This window comes from Pelmatolapia mariae, linkage group LG16_19 (assembly GCF_036321145.2).
Source record: "Pelmatolapia mariae isolate MD_Pm_ZW linkage group LG16_19, Pm_UMD_F_2, whole genome shotgun sequence".
Classification (NCBI taxonomy): Eukaryota; Metazoa; Chordata; class Actinopteri; order Cichliformes; family Cichlidae; genus Pelmatolapia; species Pelmatolapia mariae.
This window is the reverse complement of record NC_086241.1, coordinates 12,783,034-12,796,444: the sequence shown is the minus strand read 5'-3', so window position 1 is coordinate 12,796,444 and position 13,411 is coordinate 12,783,034. Positions and strand designations below refer to the sequence as shown.

Here is a 13,411-nt window from a genome sequence, read left to right as displayed (position 1 = left end):
AAGGTTTCCTTTTGCAAAGTGCTAACTCATTCTGAGCACAGACAAATTGCTCATATTCAAGCTGCCCACTAATGTCATTTTCTAAATTCATTCCGACATGGGAGCTCAAAATGAAATGAAAGCCTACCGCTTTCATCATTATTGTGTTATCATTCCCCCCACCTTTCTCTCAGTTTCTCCTCCACATTGGTCCGATTTGTTTCACCTCATTCCTTAAACAGTGATTCACCTTCTCCCGAGCCCACTGGGGTCTTTTTATATCCAAACCATACATTAAACATGTACCGCATTAAGCAGATCTCTGTACTGATGTCACCGGTCTCCAATAAAACTGCACCATTATTCTCAATATGATAACACAAAACAGACAGTCACTAAACATCCTGTGCCCTCCAGAGATACTGGCATCCCTGTTAAAATGAGCAAAAGAGGCAGAATAATAAAAGAGAAAAATAGCACAGATGAGTCATGCTCTCTTGCTGCTCACTATTCAGTATTATAAAATTACTATCATTCATTGTAATCACACTTTTCTACAGGGTCTGATGTTATGCACTCAAAAGGAAATGCACAGTATTTTACAACAACACTGACATCACAGAAAATGTGCATTTCACTTTGATTGATATACCTGTTGGTATTATTTTCTATAGAATCTAAATTCCTGAGCTACTAACAAATACCAAGCACAATATACTACTCAAACCTAACTGAAAACATGAGCGAGAGATACGGAACATAAGCCATACTTAACAAGATACGAATCAGGTGTTGAGGAACCAGGACATACTGATGAAAAGTGTGCTACTGGAATAAGGCAGTCGACATGAATGGACAAGGACTGATCATATGGTATGCAATGCTACTATGCCAGCTTATCCAGTGTGAGGGGTTATATGCACTGCATGGAATAATGGACGACTAGAAAGGGAACACCCATACTGACCAAGAAGCACCTAGTAGCTCTGTGCAATGGTCCTTGAATTTAAAGAGTGAACTCTCTCGCAAAGAGGGAATTTTTGTGTATAAGTTTATGCTGGTGCTCCAACATTACCTCCCATTCCAAAAAAGAAGCTGCAGACGCTCCCAGGAATGAACAGCTGGGCCATGTCTAGGTTTTGTGGGCGATCAGAGATGATCCCTTGAATGCAAGATGTGTGCAAACAACAACCTAACAAACTGTGGACTGAATTACACACTGTCAAAGGCTGACAGGGCACTGACTACTTCCTGCTGTGAGTCACATTGGCAACTTCTCTTTGAAGGCTTGTGAGCAGGTGACTTGGGTCCTCTCAGAGGCCTGGCGGTTTGGGGGATCTGCGCAGCATCTGATGACATCTGATTTTATTTGGAGTCTGCTGGAGCTACTGTTTGAGTTTTGGGGGTTACAACTCCTAATGCTGCTATTACCAGTGGTACCACTTTGGACTTTGTATCTTTCTATATTTTCTCATGCTCCTTCTTCCTGATGTTGCTATCCACAACTACAAATCACAACTCTTCTACTCATTATCAGCATCCACTATATCAAGTTGGTTAGCCAGCATCTGCTTGTCTGTCTGGAACCTTATCCTTGCTGTTCTCAACAACCTTTAGTCTCCCATCGGGAGTTGGGGACTTCTGCTCTGTATGCGGCAAAGATGTTCCTGTACACTATCCCAGCCACATAGTTGTGCTTCTCAGTGTATGCAGTCCCAACTTCCATCTTACATCCTACTATCGTGTGTTGGATAACCTACGAAGCACCTTTGCGCAGACTACAAATTGGGTCCTGTCAGCTATGGTAGACTCCTCCCTCTGTGGCTCTTGTGCTGCCATGATAAGAGCTTCAATACTATCATTTAAGCCGCCTTTTTCTACCCACTGGTAAGATTTCTTATTGTCTGCCACCTTCTGTATCTGTCACAGTGTAGTGGCAACATGACTGTCTTAGGATCACTGGGTTGGAGGTTTGAATCCTGGCCATGGTACACATCTAAAAAGGAGCCCCTAGACTAGGCCTCCCAATCCTATCTTGAAATATGAGCAAGAAATACAGAACCAAAGCCAAACCAGCTGGGTCTTCCTACTTTATTTGTGTAGATTCTTTATCATCCAGGTCATGGTAGTCTTGAGAGCTTGAAAAAGAAGGAATCTGGGTTTCTTTCATTTCTAAAGAGGTTTAGTTGCTTTCTCTTTCAAGCTTTCAAGACTGTTCTTGGTCAAATGGGTATCCACTTAAACATATTAGCCCACAGAAACCAAAGGAAGCAGAAATAACACAGAGAATTAGCCAGAAAGGGAACAATGCAGTCCAAGGTAGAATTGATTTGTTGATGCTTGGTGACGGTATCTTCAATACTAGTTTGTGTCTTAAGTGCGGAGTTGTTTTAACTGAAAGATATTGTATTCCTATCTTATTTTCCTCTCACACCCCACAAAAATGCTGTAACTGTATTTGTTTAATGAAATTAAAGTTCACCGTTCATGTAGGAAATTGTAACAATATGAATACAGCTTTAATTATGTGTCACCATGTGCAATCTATAAATTCTTCCTGAATCTTTATGAGCATAAATCCACAGTGAGAAACATCACTCCTACATAAGCACAGCATGAGAATAACCTCAGACACACACACACACACATACACTCACTGAAGAAAGCGAACACACAAGAGGTTTATAGAGCCTCTGTCGGATGTTCAGTCTCATTAGAAGTGTTTCCTCATGAATAACATTATTCAGGATGAATCACTTGATTATAGATTTCTCTGTGTGTGCGCGTGTGGTGGCTATGTGGGTCGACAGCTTTCTCTGCATGCATCTGTCTGTGTCTGTGTCTGTGTGTGTGTGTGTATCTTGCCAGAATAAACAACAGTGGGAAGTGCCAGTCAGTGAAAAATGGGCACCACCTCTCTTCGCTCTCCTCCTATTGATTTAATCTCCAGCCCTTTGCCACTCGCTGCCAAATCTGTCTTCACAAAACACATCTAAGGACAATGCCTTCCACTTGGGTTTTGTTTGCAGGCCTCTCTGAAATAGGCCCAAATAACCATGGCAGGATATCAGAATATTTTCCGAGAGAGTAGCGATTTTCTTCACTGCCATGAGGATGGTTTAGCACCTGTATAGATTGTATACCTGAAGTATCTACTTATGTCCTTTTCACCTTCACTTCTATAAATGAGATCTTCTTTGCAGCTTTTTTTTTAACAAACATTCTTCCCATCAGAAAGTTTAATAAGGATGGTTGAGTTAGTGTAGATTACAGTGACGCTATTTTATTATATGTAAATAAAACCTGTTTAATGTGAGAGTTACATGGTGTGAATGGGTTTTGTTGTTTTTGTTGTTGTTTTGTGTTTGTTTTTTTTCTCTACGTACTGGTAACACTTATATTTCCTAAAATTCTGATGGGGGCATTCGAAGACTGTTCCGCTTCTAGGTATTCTAGAGATTTTTCTCCCTGGCTTGCTTTGCCATGTAAAATCTCAGTGTGCAAGGTTTAGGGCATAGGTCTTATCCCTACTGATTGGAAAGCACCTCTCGTCTGGAGGTGCGATCATAACAGAGTCTGTCTGAACCCTGTGGATTTTCTCTGGTGGCAAGCTTACCTGAAATACAGCTTCCACTACTGGCAGCAGCCTGGCTGTCTCATCCAGGTTTGCTGCAATTACAAAACCTCTGGCAGTGAGTTGTTCTCATCATGTCCACATGGGAGGCCAGTAAATGAGAGCAACCGAGTAGAAAAAGAAAAAAAAGTTTGTTCCTTACGCACGTCTGCAGCCACTTCCCACTCTGCGCACACACCATCACCTCCCCCTCTCAATCTCATCGTGCTGGCAAATTAAAATTCACGGGTTGCCAAACCATCCATTCTCTCTCCGCTGTTTAATTGTCTCGAAAATTGAGGAGATTACTGGGTGCGATTTATGTACAAATAAGAATCTGTCAGAAACCTGGCAGTGTATACATTGACATACACACAGACTCGATGAGCCATGGGCAATGACCAGCTTGGCCTTTGTCCATTTTCAGTTCTACCCATTCTGCAGCATTTTGGGCAAGGTATGCTTGCAAAAGTTGGCACAACACTGTGGGAAAAAAATAGACACTCTCATAGATACTGAAAATCACACATTGGCATGTTTGAAATGTAATAATCATCCCCTTAGTGTATATCACCGTTTCTGCTTTAATGTAAATTCTGCCTTTGAGCATATGGTACATCATAACATATCAGTTCATGGATCCTCATTGTTACTGTAAAAAAAAATTTTAGCTCTGGCGCAAGGTGGAATCAGACATCGTTAGATTACTCATGTAAATAGCACAAACCTGCACATTAGTTATGCTGTATGTTTTACAAGAAAAAAGTTTAAATACAAGTACATTGCTCGAGTTGTATAGTTTCCATTAGTCACAGTCTCAGCGACTGGGCACATTAATCTCCTAACATATTGCCAAACTGGCAGCACTGGCTATAAGAGCAGAGCTCTTATACACTGTAAAATCTAATTAGTTCCCAGAACTCAAAAAAATTATGGAAACTCGTTGCCTCAAAAAAATTGAGTAAAGCTTAGCTAAAAATGACTAAGTTAGGACAACTTATTTACTTTGAGTACTCTGTACAAGCTCATTTGTTCCCAGAACTCAAAAACATTGGATCAAGTTTACTTAAGATGACCAAGTTAGGGCAACTTACTCATTTTGAGAACACTGTACAGCCTTGTTAGTTCCCAGAACTCAAAAAAATTATGGAAACTCGTTGCCTCAAAAAAACTAAGTAAAGCTTACTTAAGATGACTGTTAGGACAACTTATACATTGCAAGTCTGCAGTATTAACAATAACTTGATATTTCTGACTGTACAATACTAATTGTTTACCTACTGACAAACATTTCAAGTTCAACTAAATGAAAAAACAATTTGTGTTAACCTGAATATGATTAAAAATAATTAACAACACTTTTTGTAATGATGTTAAAATGAACCCAACTTTTATTTTCAAACACAACAAAGTACAACAGCCAACATACTGGACATGTTCTGCTGAACAACAAACAATTATATTGCCATCACTGTTATAATCTTACAATGAAACAAAGTCTCAGATTTAATTATTCTGAAAATAAGTTTAGGCCTACCACAAGTTTGTTTTGTACTTACATTACTTATATAATCAAAATAAAATATTTGTTGTTCTGTCACAAGTGCAGTCTCTAATTTAAACAACACATTTGTTTTTCATTCCAACACAGGAGCTGGAATGTTGTAATATTTTAAGGATGGCTTGTTTCCAGTCCAGGCATTACTGCCTGAATGACTGTCATGGATCGAGGTGATCCAAATGTAGGTGCAGAAGAAAGTCTTTAACTTCCCTTAAGTACAGTGGCAGTGGATGTGGGTTGGAGATGCAATGAGCTTGAACCTGCAGGCGACCATCTTCACTGACCACACCATCTGTGACGGAGGACTCATCTCTCCTGTTGTCCTGCAAGCAAACAATCATATTTTTTGGAACATGAACTTAATTGCTTTCTTAAAACATTTTTTTCTGCATTTGGTAAAGAACAGACTGCAATTTAGACGATCTCAGGCTCCATCCCCACCGGAGAGGTGACATTCAATGTCCCACTTGTCAGTCTGGATAGCCGTGACCACCACCCAACACACAATAATGTCATGAAAGCATCATTTTAAAAAAGGGCTATGCAAACATGGCCAATAACTTTCATTCTAATGATGTGCAAAATGATTTTGGGCACAAAACAGATTTTGCTGTTAGAAAACTTGCAGACTTCACTATATACAGTGTAGACCCTCTAAACTAAGTTTGGGGGATGTGATCTTTCAAGAAATGCAGACCAAACTGTTGTTGTTTGTTTACTTACACAGCATGTCTTGTAGAATTAACTGGAGTCACCAGCAACAGCATAGTGCAGTCATATCTCAAGTCTAATAACAGAAGACAGGAAAAGATCAGTAAAGAAACAACTTCCCCAAACCAAAGCACAAACAAAACAATAAGTAAAACAGGCTGATCTAAAGTATGATTAAAGTTCAGCCTGATTAATATAAATGTCACTGACGGTTGCTAATATATTAGAAAACCAAAATCCTTACCACTGAGTTGATGTCTTTCTGTCCAACAACAGGAGTGCTGGTCCCGAGCCTCAAAGACAGAAAGAAGCAAGCAGAGGGAGAAAAAACAGAACATTTTTCAGAAACTGATTTGATCCTTAATGGCTGTGCAATCATTGTAACATAGAGTTTGCTTATGTTGTTAAATAAAGGCTAGATTTGACATTAATAGATGCCACAGATGTTCTAAAGCTGCCACAAAGCATGAAAAAAAAAATAGAAGTCTCCGAAAACGTCGCAGCATTTTTGCAAATATGTGATGTCTTGATAAATCGAGCAGATATTTGAAATTTACACAGCTACATTAAGCTGTGTAAATTTATCTTTTAAGAAAATATCTTAAAAGTTTATTTTGTGACCCAGAAAAAGTAATAAGTTTTTCAGCGGCGCTCCTCCGCCATTGCCGCGCTTACAAGTACACACAGGCTCCGACAACCGTGGCCGACAAATGCGATCCTCCTTTTCCCCAGACTACCCTTTCTGGGTCACAAAATAACCTTTTAAGATATTTTCAGGCGACAATGTAGCTGTATAACGCTCAAATATCTACTTAATTTATCAAAATATCACATATTTGCAAAAGTGCTTCCACGTTTTCGGAGAGCTCTGTTATCCACCCCCCACATCCCACACCTACCTACCCCACCCCTAACGGCTGCACCTCCCAAAGAATTTTGTCTGGGCTCTTATCTCACTTATTTATTTCAAACAATCAACAGAAAATTTCACCACATAGTTTTATGTAAGGTTTTTAAGGCTGTGGTGTTAATTTTTAAGTAACATGAGCCCAGCGGCAGCAGCAACGCTAGGCTAACACTAACTAGCTAGCAAGATTAGAAACCTGGTGCTAAACTAAGAGAAGCCACAAATTCAGTTTGAATAAGAGTAAACATTTACTCACCAAGTCAGTAAAGATCCACAGCAATGACAACAATAATATCTTGAGCTGAGGTTTGCTCAAGTTATTCCATAAAAAATGCACCGTGAACACGCGGACTGATCCGGGAGGGAGGAGGACCTGTAGTCACGTGGCATTTTCAAAACACATCTTTCATCCTTCCGCACCGAGAAGCAAAACTTCCAGCTTACTTAGTTTTTCTAAGTTAAGACAACTCAAATAAATGGAGTTTATCAGCGTTTTTGCATAAAAAGTACTGGTAACTTATTTAAATTGAGTTCTAAAAACAAATTGATAAAAATTGAGTTCAGCCTATTTAATATTTTTAATTAAACACAATATTACATTTTACAGTGTAGTGCTTGTTGAGGTTAGAGCCAGTAGTAAAAGTCATAAAAGCTAACGCTCATAAATAAGCACTCATTTGTACAATCTGACCATGCATTTCTGAGAGATATTGATTCATTCTGATATAATAGCCAAAACAAAGAATGCACTCTGTTGTACTGTAATAGTATGTTTATCTATGATATGTTTGATTACTTCATTGAGTTGCTACCTACAAATTTCTGTTAACAGTTATGAATCTCAGTCTCCACAGCAATTTATGTGATTTTTTTACTGGCACAAATCATTTTACTTTTCATGAAGTGAAATAACTTCACCTCCTGCCCTTAATTTTAAGGGCAGATGTAGGTGCATGGTGATATAGTCCCGCATATGCAGTTATTGAACTTGTGCCTGTACTGTGCTGCTAGCAGTGAATAGCTGGATGGACATGTAATAGAATTATCTGCTCATGAGAATGATTTATTATGTCAGCGTCTTATGAAAGCAATATTATGTCATATTCATGTCTACAGGTGCATATGGGTTTGTATGTAAATGTGCAGGTATGCTAAAAGCATCTGTTCTCTCCTGAGATTAAGCCAAACGAGGCAGTGTGATCATAGCCTTACAACTGTATGAATGTTATCTCACCTCTTGGACTGCTGTAGCTCGACCCCACCTATCCCCATCCCTCTACTCTCCTCCTGCTCCTACTTCTCGTTTCATTCCAGCCCATTCCAGCTAAATCCAATTTGTTATGGTTTCAAATAAGGCCTCGTTTTCTCTGTCTTCTCACCACTTCAAACAAAGTGGCTTCCATTATTGCTTGTCCAATTTGAAACAGTTTTCCCCCATTTTTCTGTCTCTTCAAGTCCACTCTAGCAGTGATGCACAATAGGCAGTGTAGGCTCAAGATGTGCAGCACAAGGTGTAGAAAGTGAAAAGCCTTTACACAGCTTTATGGAGATATTATATTGTAGCTTTAGGACATGATTGGCATTTTGCTTCACGCTGAGGTTGCCTTTCTGATTTTGTAATGATGCAAATTCTGATATCCTCTTTACCGGTGCACATGTTTGTGCACGTGTGCTTCTGTACACACGGTAATGATGTTTTTTGTTTTCTTGTAATTATTTCTTTGTTTTGTTTTTTATTAAGCACTTGTACTTTTTGCTGAAAAAAAATGGGGAAAACATCCCAGTGACATTATGATTGGGATTTTAAATATTAACCTTGACAAGTAAGACTGCAACAGTAAAATGTTTTGGGGGTTTGTTTTGTTGTGTTTTTTTCTAAAGCATATCATATCAAAGACAGAGCACACGCCTGGTTTCCTAATTGTTAAGTAAATATACAGATGGAAGTGTTTTACTCCAACATTCTTGCTCCTATGAGTCCTGTTTTAATTGAAAACATGCTTATGGATACTGCCTTTGATTGCATTGCCAAACATTTGGCAGTTACGGGGGCTTTTCTACAGTCTAGTTGTTAATTGATGGGGATTATAAATCTAAAAATATCAAAGTGGTTTTAATGATGCTGATATAAATAATTAGAAAAATTCTAACGTTGACTTGATAGTGATAATGATGACAACATATGGTGATGTTAACTTGCATGCATGTGATTTATAGACAGCAATGTCATGTATGTTGTATGGAAATGAACTTGGAAGGAAATATTGTCTTTATGTGCATCTGTTGTGTTGCAGGGAATGATGTATCTAGAGGAGCGTAGGCTCGTCCACAGGGATTTGGCAGCCCGAAATGTTCTGGTCAAATCTCCCAACCACATCAAGATCACTGACTTTGGGCTGGCTCGCCTGTTGGATGTCAATGAAAAAGAATATAATGCTGATGGAGGAAAGGTAAATTGTGAAATCTCCTTTAGAAACACTGTCAAATAATGAAATTTGGTTAATTTTGGGGGGTAAATAGACATTTAATTTCCTTGTGAGAATCTGAGTTGATGATCACTGCCACACTTAGAAAAATTAAGCCATAGAAAGCAAGCATTAAACAATTTCCTGGCTGGGATGCCTTCTTTTCTACTAGAGAGAACAATGAGTTTTTAAATGCTAGCGCTTGGAAGCGCAGTGTACGAAATTATAGCCTCAAAAAACATAAATTAATAACTATGTTTTCATAGATGAATGTGCTGAAGTTATCAGAGCTTGTGATTGTGAATAAGGTCTATCTAACATTAGCAACACTTTAATGTATGAAGTTGAAGGCTTGTGTTGTTTATATGGGCTATTATTTTTCTTTGGTCGGAAGTCTCCACTGTTTGTTTGTTCCTCTCCTTTGCTCTTTGTTTCACATTTTCCTTGTGTCTTTTGTGCTCTTCATCTGTTCCCCTATATGTGTCACACACAGAGCAGAGTAAAGCAGGCACACTCTTAGCAGAGGAGAGGAGAGGCAGGTGAAGTGAAGATAATGTTACTTGAGATGGTGACAGCTAGGAAGGAGAGTCATTTTAAAAGGGATCAGAAACTTTGCTTTGTTTTGGTTTTTTTAAGCTCGAATAGCTTTATCCTACTATGTAGTGAGTTTTTGAGGTGCTGATTGCCGGATTGTGTTATCTTCAAAAAGACCCAGATCAGGCATTTAAGCTAAACTAATCTGCTGCTGGCTTTTGCTCTGTATAGACTGACGAAAGTCTCTTCTGACTGTCAGGAAAGTGAACAAGAATAATGTAAAAGCTTTTATTTAAAAATCTCAATTTCATTTGCATTTGAACCAGACATTTAAAATATGCCAAAAATGTTTTAATATAAAGTCTGCTTTATAATTCTTTCCTTAACATTTAAATGAAAAATGCAGTTTGAATGTTGGAGTGTCTAGAGGCTGCAGTAACCATCATGTTAGTGCTTTTTGTTACTTTTGCAATTAGTCCAGTATGATCACTTGAACTTGTAATAAGGGCCCATCTACCTCAGTTATTTGTTGAATAAAGTGTTGGTTTAGGAGATACAATATTAATAAATAACCATTTTGAACCTTACGGCTGACATTTTGTAAAAGACAGCAATACACATTAACATTAATGAGGGTTTCATATTCTACAAGAAGAACTTAGCCCATCACAAAGGACAGTTTCACTGGAGTGAAATGCTATTCTGCTCTACTGGACCGTGTTATTTACCTTTGGGGATTTCAAAACCCTGTAAACATAGTAAACAAATATATCCTTGAGGCTGTACTTACATGGAGTTCTGACCTCTTCTAATCTTTGTTTATCCTTTGCCGCTTTTGTATTTTGTTTTCAAAACCTCTTTACTCAAGAAAGTCTTTTTCATCCCTCTCTCTTCCTCTCTTTCCAGTGTCTCCAACACGGTTTATATCAGTGACGATCACTGTAGTATTTTCCCCTCAGCTGAGTGAAAGACAGAAATTCTGACCTTCCATACCCCCTCCTCTCAGTTTCCATCACTGTAATAAATAGAATTTCAAATCTAATTATAGTGTTAAGCTGCATATCAGATTGACATGTTTTTGTCTCACCTTATTCCAGCAGTGCTGGAGCTTGTGTATGTGTGTGTCCTCTTTTTTCCTAAAACTTTGTTTTCTCTTACACTTCTGCTCGCCAGTGTCGTTGATGTATCTTTGCCAAAATGGTCCATTATACACTGTCAACACCCAACTAGCTGATATTTAGTATAAAAACACTTGGAAAATTAGAGTTTTCCTTAAGTATAAGGGTACTAACATCTCTGCTTTTATTAACAGATGCCCATCAAATGGATGGCCCTTGAGTGTATTCATTACAGGAAGTTTACTCATCAGAGTGACGTTTGGAGTTATGGTAAGTGTCCTTTGAATATAACAATGAAAGTTTACTATATAATTTTATTGATAACAAAGGCACTGGTTGACCTTCATCCAATGAAATGTAAATAGAAAAGCTGAAATTAAAAAAAAAATGGCCACAATTTTAATAAAGCACAGATTCTTATCACCTGTTTTGCAAAAAGTTTTATTGTTTCTTACTACTTTATTGTCATGTTGCCATCAATATACTAGAAACAACAATGTCAGTTGCTAGGCAGTATATGGCAGCATAATGTATCACATGTGTAATTCAACTTTTGTAGATATAAATGACATGTTATGGTCCCGAAATTAAGCAATAGAATATTTTAGTATGGTGCTTTAGGTACATAAATACTGCAAATGGTTATTTGAGCCAGTGGTGGGTGATTGTTAGGTAACATGATGACATCATAATATCAGATGTCACTAAGAGCATTCGGGGCCCTTTAAAGTGTACCTGTGTGCCTAGTTTGGTTGCTCAACTGCTGACAGTCTAGCAGGAATTTGCAGACAAAGAAAAAAATAAAATAAGACTTGTGTGTGTGACAAGAAATAAAGAGGGGAATAGAAAAAGGGTGCATGAGGTAGAATGTGTTCAAGGCCATCTTCATATTCTTGGTTTTATTCATTATTTATAGACAGTTACATCAAAATACATGTAGTGGGAGAAAACTATTGAAGGTACAAGGCTGTGAGGGAGAGGACAGAAGGACCAGGAGAGGAAAGAGGGTGAGATCACGCTCCTACTGAGAGCTTGGCTCCGACTCTTCCCTGTCCATTTAACACACTAAGAGCAGCCAAGAGACGGTGAATAGACAGTGGATGGACACTTTACTTTGAACTTGTATACGTGTAGTGTAATGTGAAGTAAATTGTGATTAATAAAATCCTGAACATTATTTTAACTCATCTTTTTAGTTTCACAAGAATCAAGAACCATTTGAATGGTTGATTTTTTTCCTTGGTGGCTAATTAGAACAGACCAGACCTGGCTGATTGGTGGGTTTTGCAATCTGTAAAAATTGCAGAGAATAAGGGAATAATTTGGGGACACTTGAGTGTAGTTTGCACAAGGAAGCATAAAACTGTAGATCATTAAGAATTGGTCACATCATGAGTCTTTGCACAAGGTGTTGATTTTATCCAAGCCAGAGGTCTAAACCCTTGTCATTTTTGCATACCTCTGTCTGACAAAGATCTTACCCATAGCTTACAATGCAACACTGTAGCAAAGTGGTTAAAAGCAGAGTCACGCCTATGTTTTCCTGTCATTTATTTATGTAATTTGCTTGAGACTGAGACTTATTGGTAAAACAACATTTACTGTTTTCTTAAGACATCTCTTTTTCAAATGTCTGTTTCATTAAATGAAAAAGATTTCAAAGTGCACTTGTGCTTCCTTACTCTAAAAGAAAAGGAACATTTATTTTTGTTTTCCTATTTCCACTTAGAGTGAATTGGGCTGTTACACACACACACACATTTCTACTTGTTCTTGTTTTTGTAATTATCTTTTTATTTCTCCTTACTAATCTGTCTGCCTCTGTGCTCATATATCACTACTCCTACATCTTTCAGGTGTAACCATTTGGGAGCTGATGACCTTTGGAGGGAAGCCATATGATGGGATTTCTACAAGAGATATCCCAGATCTGTTAGAGAAGGGAGAGCGTCTTCCTCAACCACCCATCTGCACCATTGATGTTTACATGGTCATGGTCAAATGTAAGTAAAATCTCAAAGTAACCAGAAGAACAGAGACTCTCTTTAATAAACTAAAATCAAATGCAACAAATCAAATAAATCAGAATTAATAATTACTGTTTCTACCATATTAAACTGAGAGCACTGAGGACACATCCCATATGGAAAAGATATATATAAATCTTAGAAAGTTTGTATCTGTCTTTTGTGAAACTTGTATGAAAAGCATACAAGAGTGAAAACAGATGTAAGATCCCTAGAAAAATTATATAAATGAAACTTGTATGTTTTGGATACTTCCTAAAACAATACATGAAAGTAATGAGAAAGTGGCCACTTTCATGAGTAAATCATATAAGCATGATATGATTCACTATATGAAGCAAGCTAAAGCTGATGCAAGTCTTTTATAAGGTTTTTCTATTTCTTTTCCGTATGGGATGCTAGCTAGTTTTGAATAGAAACATGTTTAGAGAACATTTGGTAATCGGTAGATTGCGGTTCTACAGTTTAGCCCACCTGTTTTCTTTTAATTGATCAT

The 13,411-nt window shown here is 37.9% G+C and overlaps 1 protein-coding gene across 1 annotated transcript in view; it reads left to right on the top strand.

Moving 5' to 3' along the window:
• LOC134644308 (receptor tyrosine-protein kinase erbB-4-like) overlaps positions 1–13,411 on the top strand; it is a 303,631-nt gene that overhangs the window by 278,539 nt on the left and 11,681 nt on the right. The window contains exons 21-23 of the mRNA XM_063497223.1: positions 9,066–9,221; positions 11,083–11,158; positions 12,745–12,891. Coding sequence (XP_063353293.1) covers positions 9,066–9,221; positions 11,083–11,158; positions 12,745–12,891 — 379 coding nt within the window. The remainder of the gene's footprint in view (positions 1–9,065; positions 9,222–11,082; positions 11,159–12,744; positions 12,892–13,411) is intronic.